The 19,871-nt window shown below is 61.4% G+C and overlaps 3 protein-coding genes across 7 annotated transcripts in view; 1 reads left to right on the plus strand and 2 right to left on the minus strand.

Moving 5' to 3' along the window:
- MPG (N-methylpurine DNA glycosylase) overlaps positions 1-984 on the minus strand; it is a 13,075-nt gene extending 12,091 nt beyond the window's left edge. The window contains exon 1 of one of the 2 annotated variants that reach the window (XM_067707297.1): positions 860-984. The gene's annotated coding sequence lies outside the window, so the exon portion shown is untranslated. Of the gene's footprint in view, positions 1-118; positions 266-859 lie in introns of those variants that run through there. The other variant, XM_067707296.1, reaches the window with a different exon arrangement.
- Positions 328-16,272, plus strand: RHBDF1 (rhomboid 5 homolog 1). Of its 4 annotated transcripts, XM_067707284.1 has the most exons (18): positions 328-458; positions 8,834-8,974; positions 9,044-9,174; positions 10,124-10,337; positions 10,772-10,981; positions 11,055-11,177; positions 11,250-11,407; positions 11,909-12,166; positions 12,266-12,377; positions 12,490-12,564; positions 12,645-12,806; positions 13,878-13,978; positions 14,139-14,202; positions 14,588-14,682; positions 14,898-14,973; positions 15,046-15,146; positions 15,254-15,407; positions 15,611-16,272. In XM_067707284.1, the coding sequence occupies exons 2-18, from the start codon at positions 8,858-8,860 to the stop codon at positions 16,028-16,030; spliced, it is 2,571 nt and encodes an 856-aa protein (XP_067563385.1). In that variant the 5' UTR covers positions 328-458; positions 8,834-8,857; the 3' UTR covers positions 16,031-16,272. The 4 variants fall into 4 exon arrangements, with proteins under 4 accessions (XP_067563385.1, XP_067563383.1, XP_067563384.1 ...); XM_067707282.1 differs by having other exon boundaries at positions 8,834-9,174; XM_067707283.1 differs by lacking the exon at positions 328-458 and having other exon boundaries at positions 8,834-9,174.
- Positions 16,273-16,886: 614 nt separating this feature from the next.
- Positions 16,887-19,716, minus strand: SNRNP25 (small nuclear ribonucleoprotein U11/U12 subunit 25). Its single transcript, XM_067707299.1, has 5 exons — positions 19,498-19,716; positions 18,626-18,716; positions 18,295-18,400; positions 17,607-17,681; positions 16,887-17,158 (listed from the first exon to the last, which is right to left on the minus strand). The coding sequence occupies exons 1-5, from the start codon at positions 19,537-19,539 to the stop codon at positions 17,101-17,103; spliced, it is 372 nt and encodes a 123-aa protein (XP_067563400.1). The 5' UTR covers positions 19,540-19,716; the 3' UTR covers positions 16,887-17,100.
- Positions 19,717-19,871: the final 155 nt, after the last annotated feature.

The following is a 19,871-nucleotide window of genomic DNA, read 5'->3' on the forward strand; positions in this document are numbered from 1 at the left end:
AGGAGGCTGGCGGTTCGGTGTACGGTAGACCCAGGGCCGCCTCCCCCCTCCCCCTCCGCACAGCGCCCCCCGCCCACTTCTCAAGCACAAGTCAAAGCAGAATAAGGTCAGGACTCACTCGGAGTCCGGGAGCGGCTGACGCTGACCATCAGGTTCGGTCCAGCTGGGCCACCAGGTCCTCCCTCCCCGACCAAGGCGCTTTCGACCCCCCAGCCGCAGGTGTCCCCGCCGCCCTCCCGGAGGAGGTGACTCGGGCCGGGCGGGCCGCGCGCATTCCTGAGCCTTGAGTCAGCGCGGCCGCCCCCTCCGGCCGGGCCCGCCCCCGGCGCGCACGCCCCTCGCTCCATGGCATTCCCGGGCGGGCGGGCGGGGACTCGGCGCGGGTGCCCTCGGGCCGGCGGCGGCAGCCCCTCCCCGAAGCCCTCAGGACCCCCGAGGCCCCGGTGCCGGCGGCGGCGGTGAGTGAGCGCGCGGGGCTGGGGGCGCGGGGCGCGGGCCGGGTGGGTTCCGGGGCTGCGTCCGCCGCGCGCGGGGCCCGTCCCCACCCCTCCACGGCCGAAGCCGCTCGGAGCGGCCGGAGTCTGGCTGCGTCCCGGCTTCGGGCGACTCTCCGCCCGAGGCGGCCGGACTTTCCTTCCCGGAGTTTCCCGAGCCGCCCGAGGAGGCGGCCCAGCCCCGGATTCCTAACCCGGCGCGCCGCAAAAATAGCCCGTGGCCGGATTAGCGCGTCCCGGCGGCCTGACCCGGCCGGACATCTCGGCTCCATCCCCCGCCCGACAGCTGAGGGTCCCGGGAGCGGGAGGGCTCGGAGTCCGGGGGTGTCCCCAGGCGCCTCTGAGCTGTACCCTCCCCCCCTTACGCTTTCCTTCCCGGCCACCACCAGTGGGTGGTGTCTCCAAGTCGAAACTCCAGCTCAGAGGGTGGGACTTCTCCGGATCATCCCTGTCCCAGCCGTGTTCCCTGGGGATGGGAATAATTTCAGCAATAATAGCAGTAGCTGTGGAACTGGAGGGGGGGCGGTGGGCGGTGCGAGGAGGGAGTGACCCCACCTTCCGCTTCACAACCCAATCTCCCCGGCTCTAAACACTGGAGGCTGCCGGGCACTTTCCCTACCCTGTGCTCAGTGGCCAAGAGGAGCAGGCCAGGGCTGAGCCTGTGGCCACCACACGGTGCCTCAAAGCAGGCCTGCTCTTGGCTGGGGAGATTGCTGGACCCCAGGTGCTCAGGGCACTGGGGGAGGGCCTGGCTGTCTGCCCTGCTGGGGGCATGTCTGTGGGGCTGGGTGGGGAATGGGCAGGGGAGCCAGACGGTCCTGAGCAGAGTTCCTTCTTCTGTGTGTGCAGTTTGGGGTGGTGCGTCTGTGTGTCTCTCTGGGTGGGCGAGGTCTGCGTCTGGAGGCCCTAGCCCTGTGCTGGGAAAGGCCCCCCCACCCCCACCTGGGGACTTCCTGGCAGAGAAGATTCAAGGATGAAACTGGCTTTTCAGGTTTGGCCCAGCCAGATGCTGGGTTCTCCCCACCCCTGTGGAGCCAGCCCTAGCCCCCTTAGCCCCCACCCAGAGGCTGGGAGGAAGCTCGGCCACCCAGCAGATGGTGGGGGCCCAAGGGGTCCCTGAGGCTGAGCCCCCTGCAACCAGGGGTTATTCTGGGTCCTTTTCCTTGAGAAAAGCAGGGGCTACTAGTGGGGCATAAGAGTTGAGTGGCCCTGGATGGTATGTGCCAGGCCCCAGGCTGCTTCCCAAACCCTCCAAGCAATCTCTGCCCATTGCACAGGGAGCTGACTGAGAGCACCAGAGCTGGAGCACTGCAGTGACAGCATCCCCCGTCCAGCGTTAGTGGGCCGGCCGGCAAACCACTGCCCTTGGGAGCTCCAATTCTAGGGGAGCCCTTGGTTCAGAGGGAGTCACCCAGGCCTCGCCTGCCTTCCTGGGTCCACCCTCAGGGCCTCTGGACTCAAGCTGCTGCTCAGGGCACCTCCTGTAGCTCCTCTCCCCAGATGTGAGGGGCTCCCCCTGCCCGCACCTCCCCAGCTCCAGTCCCTCCATGTCATCGGTGTCTGTGGCAGGATCGACTTTCAGCCCAAGGATCAGATTCCTTAGCTTCTGCCTGTTTTCTGGGTTAGGTGTGTTTGAGGGTGACTCCTTCCTCCCTGAACTGAGATGCTCTGGGTGGAGGCGGGGTGGAGTGGTGGCCCAGAGGGGCCTGTTAGCCCTCCCCAGCCTGAGGAGCCCAGATGGTCTGCCCCTCCCCTGGGGGGCTGTGGCCACCTCCCCAGCTCCTGGGCAGACATGGCCCCAGGCTTTGAACCCCCCTGGAGGCTTGGTGACCACAGGTGGTGACTGGCCTCTCTGAGCCTCAGTTTCCTGATCTGTAAGATGGACACAGAGGACTCCTGCAGGGGTGGTGACAGGTCAGTGGGGCTAGCCAGAATCAGGTTTGAGGCAGGTGTGCCAGGCTTCTGCTGACTGAAGCCATTTCTGCTCCGATAATCGACTTCAGGGGCTTGGTGTCCCCTCCCGCGGCCTTACAGATACTATCCAGCAGCTGACGTGTCCTGAGAAGGGTTGCTAAGCCAGAGTGTATGTGGGCACCGGGAGCTCGTGTGGGGGTGGGGGTTGGTCCGGGGCACTTGTGGGGCCTCTGACTGGTGACTAGGCTGCTCATCTGCCTTCTGTCCAGGCCTGTTGCTGGGATGTGGGTCTTTTCACTGTGTAGCTTGAGACAGGCTTGCACCTAACTCCCGAGGTCCAGCTAGATCCCAGATTGTCCCACCCAGAAGCTATAGCTGAGCCCCTGCCCTACCCCACTGTGGCACGGACGGGTCCTCTGACCTTTCTGAGCCTGGGGCACCCCGACCCCAGGGTGCGTCCACCCTGCCAGACCCAGCCGGGTCGTAGGCTTTAATTCTGGTGGCCAGTGACCCTCTGGGTCATAGTCTGCTGAGGCTTTGGGCAGCGCCCAGTCCACAGGGCCAGTGCTCCCTTTCCTGCACCACCCTCCCAGGGCAGTTACCTTCAGGGCCTCCTGTGCAGAGAGCCTCCTGTGGTTCTGTTGTTGGATCCCTGCATTCCTATCATCTGGGGTGACAGCTGGTGATGGGCGCCTTGGGGGGGCAGGGATCCGATGTGTCCTCCTGGGGACAGCACGGGGCACCCAGCAAGCCATTGGCCAGGTGTCAGGTCTGCCCTGCTCCCTTCTGAACCTCATATCTTCCACAGGAAAGTGGAGGAGTCTCTGGGAGGGGTGAGGGCCTGGCCAGGATCATTCCCGACAAGATGCCGGTTACTGATGGTGAGGTCAAGAGGCACAGAGCAGCCAGCTCACTTTCGCTTTGCCACATGGTAGCACGTAGTGGAGGACTGAATTCTAGGCTGCCAGACAGCTGGTGATTCCCCCCTCCCAAGGGAGACCTGGGGCTGGGCATCAGACTAGGGGTCAGACAGGACACTGAGGGTCAGAGGTCAGGGTTCACGTGGGGGAGGTCAGAGGAGCTGACGCATCCTGGGACCATGCTCAGGTGAGCTGGGCACACGTCTGGGCAGGTGTCCTGGGGTGGGCCCAACTGCTCCAACTGACATGGGTGGCCAGTGGTCCCCTGGGCAGGGTAGGCCCCAGGCTTGGTGGGTCTGGTCCTGGGACCGGGCCGCTTGCTTGACCTCCAGCTGCCCTTGGTCTGTGTTGTCCCTCAAGTGTGTGGGGCAGGCCTAAGTGCAGAAATAGAGGGTCCAGCTTAACCCCGGCCACAGCCTGTCCAGGCCTGGGTGGGCCAGAACTTCTCCCCGGTCTCCTCCTGCCTCTTGGCTACACCTTCCCAAACTGGGCCTCCCCAAAGGGTGTGGCCTGGGTCCTCCCACGCCTTGTGCTCTGATTGAACGCGCTCCCAGGCCCTCCTTGGGGAGCTCCCCACAGCCGGCAGGCATCACCAGCCTGCTCGTTTGTTTGTTTGTTTGTTTCTTTTTAGTTGAAGTATAGATGACTTACAATATTATATTCGTTTTAGGTCCAGCCTGTTTTTTTTTTGATTCAGCTGCTGCTTCTCGAGCACCTACTGTGTGCCCAGCACTGCTGTGGCCCCTGATTTTCAGAGGGGAAAATTCAGGCTATCTCAGGGTTGCAGGTGGTAGAGGGGAGCTGGGTCAGTGCACAGTGTCTCAGGCCAGGCTCCCCGACACCGGCCGGCCTGCACTGGCTCCTGCTTCTGGACCCCCCTGGACCCCTGCCCAGGGTCCCCCATCATCCCCAGAGCAGGCATGGCTGCTTCTCAGGGCTGCCCCACAGCCCTCCACCCTGCTGGCTGCAGCGGCTCCCCCTCCCCTCGCTCCCGCTTAAAGCAGCCCTGGTGGTCCCGGGGGTCCGGGAGGTCCCGGAGGTCCCTGCGGGCCCTCCCTCTGCATCCCCTCCAGCCTCACCCCACACTCCTGAGCTGCTCAGAGCTCCGTCCTCACAGTTAGCTTTTGCTTCGTCAGCCTCCCCACTGCGCTTCTAGTTGCCTGTTTGGGTGTCTCCTGGTGGGTCTGGGCCCCGGGTGGGCAGCCACGAATGTCACCAGAGTGACTCAGACAGCAGGCAGGCCCTCCCTGGGCTGTGGTCTCTCCCTGCACTGAGGGGCAGCAGAGCAGAGATGCTGTTGGGATTCCCCCTCAGGGACCGTCTAGGAACAAGAGCCCACTGTGCGCCTGGGGGAGACCCAGACACTGAGCCACTGTCTCCTCTGGGCGGGCGCTGTGCCCCTTCCCAGCCCAGACTCTTTGTCCGGTCTGGACCCGACCCTCCCCCACACCCTCAGGGTCCACTGTGGAGCCACCCCCGACCCTGCTTGTGAATCCCACCCCCTTGATGCCCAGATTGCCGCAGGGGCGCTGGGGGATTGGGCACACAGGGGTGGGTCAGGCCGGGAACCCATAGCACTGAGGGCAGGGAGCTGTGGGGGTTATGGGGCACCCTCCAGCCTCTGCCCCAGACACAGGAGGGATCTGGTGGGGTGAGGGCCACCGGGAGGTCTGTATGTCCAGGCAAGGAGCTGGTGCCTCCCTCGTGAGGTGAGCGGCTCCTGTGTCTGGTGGGCCCAGGCCAGCGGGGGTTGGGGGGGCATCTGGCTCCTGTGTGTGCTCACCACCCGCTTCCCACCTCCTCGCTTGTGCTGTTTCTGTTCCCACCGGTCATGTGGTAGCTCCTCCTCCCAGAACCAAGTGAAGGGGCATCTTTGGGAATTTGCCTTCACCCCACTTCATGGGGACTGGCCCCTGCTAGCTCGTGCTCTGAAATGACAGTGATCATTCAGCAGTGGCTCTGGAGCAGCCCTGTCCTAGGCACTGTGGACCCGGCATGACAGGACCGGACCGCACACACGTGGGTGTGCTCCCGACTGTGCCAAGGGAATCCAGGGCCTGTCAGGGAGGGGCCGCCTGACTGAGGCGGGGGATCCTTGAACACGTGGGCAGAATGCGTGTACTGGGAGAGCCAGGTGTGAGGAGAGGCTGTGGGAGCACAGTGGGAGCCAGGGAGGGTCGCAAGTGTGTGTGTGGCGCTGAGCCAGTCAGCTGGCAACGGTTCCGGCACTCCTGAGTGGAGAACCAGCTTCTGTCACCTAGAGGTGCTGGGCGTGCGCAGGCTCCTGTAGGGGCTCGTCCCTGGCACCCAGCCTGCCGGGTACCAGCAGTGATCCCAGGTCCACACTTGGCCTCTCTAGACCTCACAATAGCTTTACCAGGAGCGTATGAAACTCTGTGAGGCATGGGGTGCTCGGGTGGCAGGGGCAGACTTAAGGTACCATAGCCTCCCCCATCTGAAATGCTAAGGGGGTCCCCATCCTGTCTGGCCCCTTCCCAACAAGGCCCCATGGGCACAGCACCATCTGAGGAGTCCGATCGCCCGGATCTCCACCTGGCAGGCCCGGCCCGCCGTGGCTCAGAGGGTGCACCCAGGGTGCTGTCCCAGCCCTGCAGGTTCTGGACGCGCCTCTCAGCACCTTCTGCCTTCTCGATAAGCCTAACACCGTCTGAGGTTCCACCATTAGTGCTTGAGACCTGGAGCTGTCCTGCCCAGTCATTTCCTTACCAGCAGGGAGAGCTTACAATCACCTTGGTCTGTGAAGGGACGGCTGGCGGATGACAAGGAAGATGCTGCCCTCCCAGGATGCTGACCTGTGGCCTGGTCAGCCACAGCCGTGCAGGGCTGGGCTGGGTTGTGGTGCGAGTTGGATGCCGAGTGCTGGTTCCAGAGGGACCCAGTTCTCAGTCAGGATGCCCTCATGTCAGACGCTGCCTCCATCCCCTCCAGGGACCCTCCATCTGACCGCAGCTTGTGGGGCTCAGTGTAGGCGGGGCCAGGAAGGGATTTCCAGAGATGTGGGAACAAATGCTGCCCTCAGCCCTTTTCCTGAGACCAGAGCAGGTGAGGGCAGGGGAGAGAGGCTTGGCCCTGGGAGCTATGTTGTGATGGAAAGACTCCTGGAACGTGAGGGATGGGCCAAGAGTCAGAAGGCATCCCCGGACTGCCTCCCTCCAGGCCTGTTCCTGGTTGGGGTAGGGCCAGTGGGAACCGTGATTAGTGTTCAGGCTCAGCCCCATTTGGTACAGGGCCAGTAGGCGCTGCCAGCTGCATCCTGGCCTGGTCTCCAGTCAATATAGGGCCAGTAGGACCTGTGTGCTGGGTCCCGGGCCGGTCCCCGATTGTCATAGGGCCAATAGAAGCTGTGAGTGTTGTCCTGGGCCTACCCCTGGGTGGCAGAGGGCCGCTAGGAGCTGGGAGCAGCATCCTGGGCTCTCCGTGTTTTGTGAGCAGCACAGCAGTGTTCTGTGCCATCCCGCGTCTGTGTCATGGGGCCGGGGGTGGGGGGTGGGGGGGGGGCGGGATGAGCAACATCCTTGGCCGTTCCCAGGTCCATAGAGAGCTGGGGGTGGTGGTGGCTCTGAGCAGGGTTCTGGACCCCTGGACCTTCCCTGATCTGTAAAGGGCCAGTAGCAACTGTGTCCTTAGTTGTGCCGCCTGAATATGTGGCCTTGGGCAAGACAGGCCTCTCTTTCTAGGCCTCAGTTTCCCTGTTTGTAAAGTATTTTCTCTGTATCTCTCCAGGCAGTTGAGAGGGAGGCTCCGAAGTAGAAGCTGTTTCTAGCGGCCTCAGTGGATGGGTCACAGACCCCGCAGGTCGGAATCTTCAGGGTCTGGAGCTCTGAGAGGCTGCGGAATTTTGGAGTCTCCACCACGCCCCTGCTATCCTTGCCCCCGTAGTTCTAGGAACCCTTCTAGTCTTGGATATCCTGTTTCCAGGCCCTGTGATCCTTCTCTGGGGCCAGGGAAGCAGATACGCCCTGAAACTGCCATTTCGTAAAGGAAGAATTAAGTGCCAAGGAGCCATGCTTATGTGGCCACTGCCTCCCGGTCACGTGGCCAGGCTGGGGTGGCCCAAATCAAGCCCTGGCCTCTCTGCTCTGGGTCCTGGGCCCTCCCCCTGTGCCCAGGTAATGTGGGACAGGGGTCTCAGATGCTTAAGGTGGCACAGAGCAAGGCGTCTCGGAGCACTGTGGGGCTTTGCTGCTGTTTCTGGGCCTGTGGCGCCCCCTTGTGGTCACAGCGGCCTTTTCACCAGGTAGTTTCCAGGAGGTCCCTTGGCTATAGGAGCCCTTGGCCCCTGGGAAGCCAGGTGGTCCCTCCTCTGAGAGATGGAGGGACCATGCACCCTGTCGTGGGCATAGTGAGCCCTCTGTCTCTGGAGCAGCTGTCATGGTGGTTAAGAAGCTGACGCCTGTGTCCAATAGGCTTGAGATTTGCCCCGTGTACAGACCGGGCCAGCCCCTAGGCTTGCCTCTGCCCTCATGCTTATTCATACCTCTGCACTGGCCATTCCCAGTGTGGGGAACACCCTGCCACCTAACCTTGCTCACTAGATCAACTCGAAAGCCTTTGCTCAGACGTCACTGCACAGAGAGGCATCGCTCCTCTGACGACTGTAATGTGCTGGTTTTTGCTTTATCTTTTAATTAACTTTTAAAAAAATTTTACTTATTTTTGGCTGCGTTGGGTCTTCATTGCTGCACGCGGGCTGTCTCTGGTTGCAGAGAGCAGGGGCTACTCTTCGTTGTGCGCGGGCCTCTCATTGCGGTGGCTTCTCTCATTGCGGAGCATGGGCTCTAGGTGTGCGGGCTTCCGTAGTTGTGGCACGCAGGCTCAGTAGTTGTGGTGCACAGGCTTAGTTGCTCTGTGGCATGTGGGATCTTCCTGGACCAGGGATCGAACCCATGTCCCCTGCATTGGCAGGCGGATTCTTAACCACTGCGCCACCAGGAAAGTCCTAATGTGCTGTTTTATCCCTGTCACACGTTGCAGCCTTTAGCACAGTGTATCTACACGTGAGCTGATTGTTTGTCTGGACTCTAAGCTTGAGGAGTGCAGGGATTTTGTCTGTTTCGGTTTCCCTGCTTCTCCACCAACATGTCCCAAGCACCTAGGAGTGGCTCATAGTCGGTCCTCAGCTATTCGTCACAGGAATGCATGTTGTTTGAGGACCTAGTGTGTGCCTAGCCGTGTCTTTCGGGACGACAGAGGCAGGAACCAAGCGCGTGGGTGCTGAGCCCATGCTGGGACTCTGGCAGCGGAGCCGTGCCCACGCCTGTTGGGCTGTCCCTGCTTCTCCCTCCTCCTGTGTCTGGGCCCCGTGGACCCTCAGAGATCTGCCAGTGCTGTTTTTTGGCTGCGCCATGCAGCTTGCAGCATCTTAGTTCCCCGACCAGGGATTGAACCCGGGCCCCCGGCAGTGAAAGTGTGGAGTCCTAACCACTGGGATGCCAGGGAAGTGCCTGTCAGCGCTGTTATTGAATAACACACCACGCCCCCTAGGCCCCCCTAGCTCTGCCTGGAACCATGGGTGAGGCCCGCAGGGACAGCACCAGCAGCCTGCAGCGCAAGAAGCCGCCGTGGCTGAAGCTGGATATCCCGGCCGTGGTGCCCCCGGCAGCAGAGGAGTCCAGCTTCCTGCAGGTAGGCCCTGGCCAGCGGGGGCTGCAGGTGCAGCCCATCCAGCCGCCTCACTGGGTCCCCGTTGCCCAGCCCCTGAGACGCCAGGCGTTCCTGCGGAGTGTGAGCATGCCGGCCGAGCCCACCCGCGTCCCCTCACCCCACCAGGAGCCCCGGCGGCCGGCGCTGCAGCGCCAGATGTCCATCACACAGACCATCCGCAGGTACTTCGCTGTCCCGGCTGCTCCACGGCAGGTTGGGGGCTGGGCCGGTGGGACAGAAGCAGGCATACAGGGTCCCCTTCGGGCACTGGGGCTGGAAGTGGGGCAAGGGCTTTCTCCTCCATCCCGTCCCCTCATCACCCTGTCCTCCTCCTGCTCTGGGGACTGACTGCTGTCACCTACTGCCTTTCTCTGCTCCCCCCAGAACTTGCTCTCTCCTCTCTCTCTCACCCGCCCCCCCCACCCAATGCTCTGGTCCCCCCTGAACAGCCGACAGGTGCGCTTTGGGCGTGTCCACACTCTGCCCCTGTTGGGTGCCCCTGCTGCCCGCAGGGCCCTCACACAGCGCTCGTCTCTCTCTTGGTCCCTGCTCAGGTACCTTGGGCAGGGCATGAGTGTGTTGGCGTCAGCTGGCGTGTGCATGGCTTGTGACCTCTCGGGAGCTGCCAGCGTGGTTGGTGTTCCCCGGGGGCTCCTGACGGCAGGTGCTGGCAGTGTTTTTGCTTGCATGTCCAAGGACTATGGGCAGCCTGCCTGGGTGTGCGGCGCCCCCTGCCTGACTTCTGTGGTGTCCAAGGTCAAGCTGCTGCCCAGGGCCACGCTTTCTCTGGCTGAGCTAAGGGCTGAACTCTGACCTCTGTCTCCAGACTCAGTGTCTCCCCACAAATGCCCGTCTCAGGGATGGAGTGAGGGCCTGTGTGAAATACTCACCTATTTCACCAAGGCCTGCCATCTCTGGTGCTGGTGGCAGCTTGGAGCTGGCTAATTGTTTAGCGGGTGGCCAGGGCCGAAACCCACCTATCCTCTTAATCAGACCCAGCCCACCTGGACCCCAGACCCTGGAATGTCCGGAGGCTTGGGGCGGGCATGCTGCCCAGGTGGAGTGCCTCTGAGGCCCCTGCTGGGGAGAGGGGACAGCTGGCCTCCCCTTGCTGAGTCCCTCCCCTGGCAGGGGCACTGCTGACTGGTTTGGAGTGAGCAAGGACAGTGACAGCACCCAGAAGTGGCAGCGCAAGAGCATCCGTCACTGCAGCCAGCGCTACGGGAAGCTGAAGCCCCAGGTCATCCGGGAGCTAGACCTGCCCAGCCAGGACAACGTGTCGCTGACCAGCACTGAGACGCCCCCTCCTCTGTACGTGGGGCCATGCCAGCTGGGCATGCAGAAGGTATGCCCTCCCGCTGCTGCCTCCCACAGTTCCCTCACTCTGCTGCCCTGAGCTGGGGCTGGGGACACAGCCAGTCTAAGCACAGAGGTTGCTTGGAGCTCACGGTCTGGGCGGGTGGTCGGATGGTCCCGTAAAGGCACCTAAGATACTCTCTGAGAAGCGGGGCTTGGGGGAGAGGACAAGTCCTGGGATTGTACCACAGGCCAGCCTCTGGGTGGGAGAGCATCCCAGGATGAACAGCAGCGTAAAGGAAATACAGGCGGAGAACGGGACCCCTCTGGTGCAGTGGGGTGGGGTGGTACCCACTCAGCTGTCCAGGGAGCCTCTGGGCGGGACGAGCAGCAGCTGTGTTCTCCATGGCGGGGCCGGGTGGGGGAGGAGCCCCCTTGGCTATGACCCAGCCCCCGACTCCTGCATCTCCTCCCCTCCTCCAGATCATAGACCCCCTGGCCCGGGGCCGGGCCTTCCGCTTGGCGGATGATGCCGCCGATGGCCTGAGTGCCCCGCACACGCCGGTCACGCCGGGTGCCGCCTCCCTCTGCTCCTTCTCCAGCTCCCGTTCGGGTTTCAACCGGCTCCCGCGGCGGCGCAAGCGCGAGTCGGTGGCCAAGATGAGCTTCCGGGCAGCCGCTGCGCTGGTGAAGGTGGGTGCAGGGGCCGGGGTGGGGGCGGGGGCTGAGCCAGTACCACGCTGCGTCCTCACCCCCTCGCTGGCAGGGCCGCTCGGTTAGGGATGGCACACTGCGCCGGGTCCAGCGCCGAAGCTTCACTCCTGCCAGCTTCCTGGAGGAGGACACGGCTGACTTCCCCGACGAGCTGGACACATCCTTCTTTGCCCGGGTAAGAGCCTGGCACCATCACCCATGACCCCTGTGCCTATGCTTCCCACACTGACCACGCGTGTTTGCTCAGGAAGGTGTCCTCCACGAGGAGCTGTCCACATACCCAGATGAGGTGTTCGAGTCCCCATCGGAGGCAGCGCTTAAGGACTGGGAGAGAGCCCCAGAGCAGGCGGACCTCACGGGTGGGGCCCTGGACCGCAGCGAGCTGGAGCGCAGCCACCTGATGTTGTGAGTGCTTCCTGGCGGGCTCCGAGGGGGCCGGGGGGCAGGTCCTGCGGCTCTCAGGAGCAGCTGGCCCCAAAGGCACGACCCTAGAGGGCCCCGGGGGGAGGTCATCTTGTGGACTGGGAGCCCAGCTTGGCAACTGTGTTTGGGGGACCCAAGGGTGGGCACCATTCGAGTCTGGACTGCCCACACCTGGAAGAGGATCTCAGTCCCAGAGCCCACAGGCTGGAGAGAATCTCGGGGGAAGGAGGAGGTGACGTAGTTAACACTTGCAGATTAGCCAGGGAACCTCATGTAGGTCCGAACCCACCTCCCTGCCATGCCAGGAGCAGCCGGGGATCATGCTTTTACTGGTGAGGTGTGGGCTGACATCAGCCTGTCACATAGTGTCTTCACCGCTAGTTGGGAGCAAGACAGACACGGAGTGTCGCCCATGTCCCGCCGGGGATGGACTGCGGCAGGTGGGAGGTCTGGGGCTGGGAGTGACGGCACCCCTTCCCCCAGGCCCCTGGAACGTGGCTGGCGCAAGCAGAAGGAGGGCGGTGCAGCGGCCCCACAGCCCAAGGTGCGGCTGCGGCAGGAGGTGGTGAGCGCCGCGGGTCAGCGGCGGGGCCAGCGCATCGCGATGCCGGTGCGCAAGTTCTTCGCCAGGGAGAAGCGGCCGTATGGGCTGGGCATGGTGGGCCGGCTAACCAACCGCACTTACCGCAAGCGAATCGACAGCTATGTCAAACGCCAAATTGAAGACATGGACGACCACAGGTAGGCGTGGAGGGGATGCGGCTTCGGGGAGGCAAGGCTCCAGGTGGGCGTGGGGCTCCGGGTTGGGGATGCCGCCTCTGCTGACGCTTTGCCCCGCAGGCCCTTCTTCACCTACTGGCTCACCTTCGTGCACTCGCTCGTCACCATTCTAGCCGTTTGCATCTATGGCGTGGCGCCCGTAGGCTTCTCACAGCACGAGACCGTAGACTCGGTGAGCCTCAGCGCCTTCCCTGGCGAGCCCTGGGCTCTGGGCTCCCTCCCACCCATTCTGGGAGGAGAGGGCTCGGCTGAGCTCCGTCTGATCTTTCTCCCCAAACTTCCAGGTGCTGCGCAACCGAGGGGTCTATGAGAATGTCAAGTACGTTCAGCAGGAGAACTTCTGGATCGGGCCCAGCTCGGTGAGGGTGGGGCCTGGGGGGGGCGGGGCCCCTGGGCTGGCCGAGGGCCCGGCCGCAGCTGCACATCCTCTTTCCTGCAGGAGGCTCTCATTCACCTGGGTGCCAAGTTCTCGCCCTGCATGCGCCAGGATCCGCAGGTACATAGTTTCATCCACGCTGCGCGCGAGCGTGAGAAGCACTCGGCCTGCTGTGTGCGCAACGACCGGTCTGGCTGCGTGCAGACCTCGGAAGAGGAGTGCTCGGTGAGTGCCTGCCCGCAGCTCAGCTCGCACCCTTGTCTGCACCTTGTGTTTGTGGTTACCTTGGGACTTCAGAGCCAGCTGGTTATCCTAAACCCCTAGTTCTCAGCACACTATGCCGTCCGTCTGTGCCAGGCCCCTTGCATAACATTTTCCTTTTTTCCCGCACCTCTTCCATCTCATGCCGCTCACCCTGTAGACCCTGTGTCCTTAATTTTTTCTTTTTTTCTTTTTTTTTTAATGACCGCGCTGCAAGGCTTGTGGGATCCTAGTTCCCCGGTCAGGGATCAAACCCAGGCCCGGCATTGAAAGCGCCAAGTCCTAACTGGACCGCCAGGGAATTACGCATGTGTCCTTAATTTGGGTGTGCTCTTTCCACACGTGTCCATCTTGTTTTTTGTGCACGTGTCTTAAGTTTCTATAAATGGTATTGCCTTTTCCCACTAAATTAAAAAAAATTTTTTTTTGAATACTTTTTTGGTTGCATCGGGTCTTATTTGCGGCAGGCGGGATCTTTGTTGTGGCAAGTGGGCTTCTCTCTAGTTGTGGCATGTGGGTTTTTTCTCTTCTCCAGTTGTGGTGCGCGGGCTCCAGAGTGCGTGGGCTCTGTAGTTTGTGGCACGCGGGCTCTCATTGAGGAGCACGAGCTCAGTAGTTGTGGCGCGAGGGCTCAGTTGCCCCGCTGCATGTGGGATCCCAGTTCCCCGACCAGGGATCGAACCCGTGTCCCCTGCATTGGAAGGCAGATTCATTACCACTGGACCACCAGGGAAGTCCCTGAATTTTAAAAACTTTATCCACGTTTTTATCATCTTATTTGGAGGTGCCGCAGTTTGTACCAGTTCTCTGATTTTGAACGCTGGTGGTTTCTATTTTTAAGCTAATAGGAACTATGCTGTTGAATTCCTTATAACCATCTCCCAACACGCGAGCAATTTCCAGACTTTAAGATCAGAGCGGTGGGGGTGTAGAGCCAGAGGGAGGAGCTCAGAATCAGTGCTTCTGATTCCTCCCGTCTGGGAACTGTACCGGGACGTGGGCTCTGACCAGGGCTGAGCCCGTGTCCTCCCACAGTCCACGCTGGCAGTGTGGGTGAAGTGGCCCTTCCATCCCAGCGCCCCAGACCTTGCTGGCCACAAGAGGCACTTTGGCTCTGTCTGCCACCAGGACCCCAGGTCAGTCCTGCTGGCCCCTCCCTTACTTTCCTTTGTCCACGTCTCCCTTGGGAGTGCGGGTGGAGAGAGGTACAATGGCTCTCCTTGTTGTCCAGTCGGGCAGGAGGGGGCTAAGCCAAGGGCACAAAGCAAGGACTGACCACATCCTGGGCTCGTGCAGGGTGTGTGATGAGCCTTCCTCCGAGGACCCCCATGAGTGGCCAGATGACATCACCAAGTGGCCGGTGAGCCGGGGTGGAGGGGTTGTTTGGGAGTCACCCTTATCGTGTGGGGGAGGAATCCACACCTCATCCATCAGCGATGCCACAGAGGTCCCCGTTGGGGGACCACCCTGTGCTTCCAGATGCTTTGCCCTGGCTGTTAGCCAGCCTGTCCATCCACCACAGCCTACCTCTCTGAGCAGAACCACGTGGAGCCTTGGGAGGTCAAATGACATTATTCCAATTTGACAGATGGTCAAACTGAGGCTTAGGGTGTAGTACCTGCTTGAAGTCGAAGGAAGCCTATTTCCCATCCTAGGAGCCTGTCCATCTTTGCCCCAACCAAGCATAGCGTGGGGCCCAAGGTTAGGGGAGACCCTGACCCAACTCACCCCCGTTTGTGACACAGATCTGCACCAAAAACAGCGCTGGGAACTACACCAACCACCCGCACATGGACTGTGTCATCACAGGCCGGCCCTGCTGCATTGGCACCAAGGGCAGGTAGGGCTGCCTGTGTGGGCATGTGCAGCTGGTCCTGGGCACAAAGTGTTGCCCTGGGGCTATGCCCTCTTCCCCTCCCCGGTCCCAAAATAACTCAAGATACCAAGGGGCATGGGGTGAGGAAGGGGCTAGGCCTATCCAGGGCCAACAAAGGTGGGCAAGTGGGGCTGAAACCTGGGCCTGGAAGCCCTCCCAACTCTGGCCTGACCTTCCAGGTGTGAGATCACCTCCCGGGAGTACTGTGACTTCATGAAGGGCTACTTCCACGAGGAGGCCACACTCTGCTCTCAGGTAGGCCTCCGGGGTAAGGGTCCCTCCCCGTCCCCGCAACCACGGCGGGTGCTGACAGGCCACTCTGCACAGGTGCACTGCATGGACGACGTGTGTGGGCTGTTGCCCTTCCTCAACCCCGAGGTGCCCGACCAGTTCTACCGCCTGTGGCTGTCCCTATTCTTGCACGCTGGGCAAGTGACACCATGTGGGCTGAGCGGGGTTGGGTGGAGTGGGTGGTCCCAGGGACCCCAGGAGTAGCTGGTGAGCCTTCCCCGCTGAATGCCCCCCCTCCCCACAGGATCCTGCACTGCCTGGTGTCTGTCTGCTTCCAGATGACTGTCCTGCGGGACCTGGAGAAGCTGGCAGGCTGGCACCGCATAGCCATCATCTACCTGCTGAGTGGCATCACTGGTAACCTGGCCAGTGCCATTTTCCTGCCATACCGGGCAGAGGTAAGGCTACCCCCAGGGTGGGGCCCTCCTACGTGCACCTGCTGCCCAGCATGAACTGGTTCCACCACAGAGTCTAGTTCCTACAGTGCCCCGCCTGGGAGCAGCTCCACTTGGCTCCTGTCCCGATACACTCTGGGCGGAGGGAGGTGGGACGGAGCGACCCGCTCAGGCCCACCGGCTCACAGGCACCCACACGCCCCCAGGTGGGCCCCGCCGGCTCGCAGTTCGGCATCCTGGCCTGCCTCTTCGTGGAGCTCTTCCAGAGCTGGCAGGTCCTGGCGCGGCCCTGGCGTGCCTTCTTCAAGCTGCTGGCTGTGGTGCTCTTCCTGTTCACCTTCGGGCTGCTGCCCTGGATCGACAACTTCGCCCACATCTCGGGCTTCGTCAGCGGGCTCTTCCTCTCCTTTGCCTTCTTGCCCTACATCAGCTTTGGCAAGTTTGACCTGTACCGCAAGCGCTGTCAGATCATCATCTTTCAGGTGGTCTTCCTGGGCCTCCTGGCTGGCCTGGTGGTCCTCTTCTACTTCTACCCTGTGCGCTGTGAGTGGTGCGAGTTCCTCACCTGCATCCCCTTCACTGACAAGTTCTGTGAGAAGTACGAGCTGGACGCTCAGCTCCACTGAGCTGGTGGGGTGCTGGGGCCGTGTGCCCTGTGGGCCGGGGCCAGGCCTGAGGCTCGGGACTCCGCCTGCGAGCCCTGCTCCCCTTGCACAGACCCCTTGTGCCGTGTTCACTGCTGTTGAACCCCTTGTACTTCCGGGCATTTATCACAGTAGTTCCGAGATTGCCTTCTAACTAGCCTCTCGACGACCACCTCATGTGGCCAATAAATGGACCGGGAGCGTTTTAGCTGCCACTAACTTGACCAGAGCTGCCTCCTCCTTTCCGGGTTCTGGCTGGAGGCTGTGGAGGGACGTCCTTCAGTGCCCAGGCCTCCCACTCACAAGTCCCCAGAACAGGGAACTCAGTGTCACGTACGCCTCCCAGGGAAGTCCTCAGCCAAGGGCACACACCCTGTCCCCGTTCTATAGAAGGACTGGTAGGCGACAAAGGGACAAGGACCTATGAACGCAGTCACACTTCCCCATCCACACTGAGAGGTGCCCCACCCCAGCCCTCCCTGCCCAGCTGGCAGCTCCAATTCCAGCCCCGAGCCATCACCCTTTCCAGGAGCTGGTGAAGGCACTGCTGTAGGTGAGCCCTTAGGCTGAAGCTGGAGGCCCTGTCCATGGCTGGGCTCAGACACAGGCCTTTGTTTCCCCACAAGCAGAAACAGAGCCAGCCGCTCAGCTTTCACCTTCTCCTCGCTGCAGAGATTACAGGGACAGGTGTGTATGGCTTGGGGAATGGGGTGGCCAAGGGCTCAGGTGCAGCATTCAGACCATGTGACGTGCCTGCACGTTCTCTGCCCTCGCCTCCTCACTGTGAGGGGCAGCGCCAGTCCCGCCTGCCCCCGTACAGTGGCTTGACTTTCCAAACTCAGAAGCAAATAGGTTTATTCTGTATACAGGGTCAGGCCCACAGCCCTGTGGGATCCGCCATGGGATCGGGGTTCACGTTGAGAGTCCAGGTGGGTCCAGCTGGGGTGAGGCTATCTCAACACTCTTCTGGGAAAATGGCACAGGGGCCAAGGCTTCCTCCTCTCGGGGAAAAGCTCGGCCACCAGCACAGAGGGTTTTCCATGTCTGGAGATTCACTTTTGTCTCAGCTTTTTGATGAAGGACACCTCATCCCGATTCCGGATACCATAACTGAAAGAAGTAAAAGCACAGAGCGTCCGATCTACCGAAGGGCACATTTGTGACTCCTCACCTGAGGCTTGTGAGGGATAACAGAGACCAGGTGGGAAGAGCATGGTGTCCGGGAAGGTGAGGAGGTGGCAAGGGCCATGCACACTCTTAATTCTCTCCTCCTGGTTCTGTGCAGCCCTGAACCACTGCTGGAGAGGAGCTGCAGGGCCCCTTCCACTGCTTCTCTGTCTCCCGTCCTGGCAGGGAGGCCTCCAGGGAGCTCCTTGCAGGAGGACCTCAGTCCAAACAGGGACTCTGCTGGTCTCACACATTCCCCAGGAACTGATTTAAGATCCCTCCTTCCCTTACGAGCCTCTGGAGAGGACCCCAGCCGAATGGCAGGGCATGGGGAATCAGAGGGCCACAGACCAGATACTTCCCTGCAGCTCAAGGCATAGCCTGAACTTACTCTCGGAGCTTCCTCTGGTCCTCTGCGAGCTTCTCTCCTGCAGAGGTCAGGTGGTACGTCCTCCACACATAGGACCTGCAAGATGGGAATTCAGTCAACCACGAGCAGGGTGAGCAGGGCAGCTGGGATGCAACTGTGCCTGAGGAGGGCTCAAGGCGCTTAGCTCTGCGGGGCCTGAGGCCACCTGCCTCCTCCTTGGGCTCTTTCCCTGTACCTTGTGTGTACCAGGCCTGAGGCAGGTTCAAGGACGCACTGCTCTCAAAGGGATGCATGGGGTGGCTGGGGGCCAAACCCACGTTGCTAATGAAACGGGTGGCTGTACCAAGACACAGTTAACGGGACACTTGATCCAGAAGGAGACAGAGCTGAGAGCACCCAGGCGAGGAGCTGGCAGCTGCACCATCTGTAACCAGGGAAACCACCTCCAGGCACACCGCAAGTGCCCTAAGGTGTCCTCACGTGAAGATACCCAGCTGCCTGGGTGGGGTGATGTCAGTGAAGAGCAGCTGAGGCAGGGCTCGTGGCACAGAAGCACCTGCCCTGGCCGAGGCTTGGGACAGGGAGCTCGTTGCTCCAGGCCACACTCTGGAGCAGAGCCCAGGTGATGAAAAGGCTCATGTCCAGCAAGAGGTCCTGTGAAGTCCAGCTCCTAGGAAGGGCTGCAAGGAGGAGCTGTGGCTGCACTCACCAGCTGATGTGCTGAATGCCCCCTTCGCGCTCCTGCCTGAGCTGCACGTATCTCTGGATGGCCTTCTTCAGGTCCAGGACTGTGGCGTTCTGGACTACAACCACAGCTGCACAGATGGGAGAAGATCCGTGGTGGGAATCCACAGCCACAGCCTCAGATTGTAGGAGAGGAACCCAGAAGCTTCTTCCTGAGGCTCAAGGCTGGGCAGGGGGAGCTTGTGGCTGCCCCAACAACCCTGGGCACGGCCCTGAGTTTCCACTGACCAGCCCTGCTAACATTTTCTCCCGTGAAGGTTCAGACTGCACGGCCTGAGGGGGAGGGCAGCACTTACGCATAACTTCTCCATCCATCTTGCACACTCGGACTGTCATTGCTTGGCCGTATTCTAGTGCTATTTGGGAATTGACCTCTTCCAAAGTAACCTAGAAAAGACCAAGGCTGGAGGTGGGAGCTCTCTTCACCACTCGAAACAACAAAGAAAAACAGCTGATAGTCTTCAAAAAGTGGTGCCACATTTTTGGGAGGTTCTTGCATATATGTTAGGATTTCCCGGTTTTTCAGCACTTTAATCTCATGTCTTATCCACGTTTTCTATGAAGTGGATGGACGCTCGGGAGAAATGGGCAAGGAGAATGAATCGCCTTGAGGAACAGCCCCTGGCTCCTCCGGGCCAGGTGCTGGGTGGGAGGAGGAACACTGGGCCCCACCTTCCGGCCTGAGAGCCCCCGATCATCAGGATCCAGGGCCTCCGGCAAGGCTGGGGCACCAAAAAACGGTAAAAGATAAACATGTCAATACAACCGTTAACAAAACAGAAGTTAATTTAAAAATTCCACGATGGGCAAAATAACAAGGACTTTAAAACATGACAGTGCCAAAACTCACTGAAGATTGAGGAGAAAGGAAAAACCGGTAACAGTGATCTTTTATTTGAAAATGATATTATTTTGTTTGCCGTAGGCTTTTGTAAACCAACTTTGCGTTTTAAAAACACTGATGAAAAGTCATGTGTGTTAACTAGTGGGGGTTTTTGGCGCCCCTTTAAATTCCGCGCCAGAGGCGAGAGCCTCGCTCGCCCCCAGGCCGGGCCGGAGCCTAGACCCTCGTTTACGACCGGAGACGCCATCCCAAGGCCTCTGGCCGCAGCCCCCATCGACACTCCGGGGTCCGTCCGCGCCCCGACGGCCCCCGGCCCGTGCGCACCTGGATCGGAAGGTCGCAGAGCAGCGGGTCCTGCACTACCATGGCCAGACCCTCCTGGAACACGTCCACCGCCTCGGAGTGCGGCAGCGCCTCCTCCTCGTCCTCCTCGTCCTCCTGCGGCTCCCGCCGCGCCGCGGCCCCCGCCTCCTCCAGGCTGCCTAGCCTCCCGCGGAGCGGCCGCGCGACCGTGGTGCGGCACGCATGCGCGGGGACCGCCGCCGCAGACGCTCCCTCGGGGCGTTGAGGGGCGGGGCTACCTCGAGGACCAATGAGAAGTGAGTTACTGGGAGTCGGCCCGCCGCAATGCTCCCTGGGAGCGCGAAGTCGGCGTGACTATTGGTGGGCTGGTTGGGGCGGGGAGGCTGCCGGGACCA

The sequence above is a fragment of the Pseudorca crassidens genome, chromosome 15, assembly GCF_039906515.1.
Source record: "Pseudorca crassidens isolate mPseCra1 chromosome 15, mPseCra1.hap1, whole genome shotgun sequence".
Classification (NCBI taxonomy): domain Eukaryota; kingdom Metazoa; phylum Chordata; class Mammalia; order Artiodactyla; family Delphinidae; genus Pseudorca; species Pseudorca crassidens.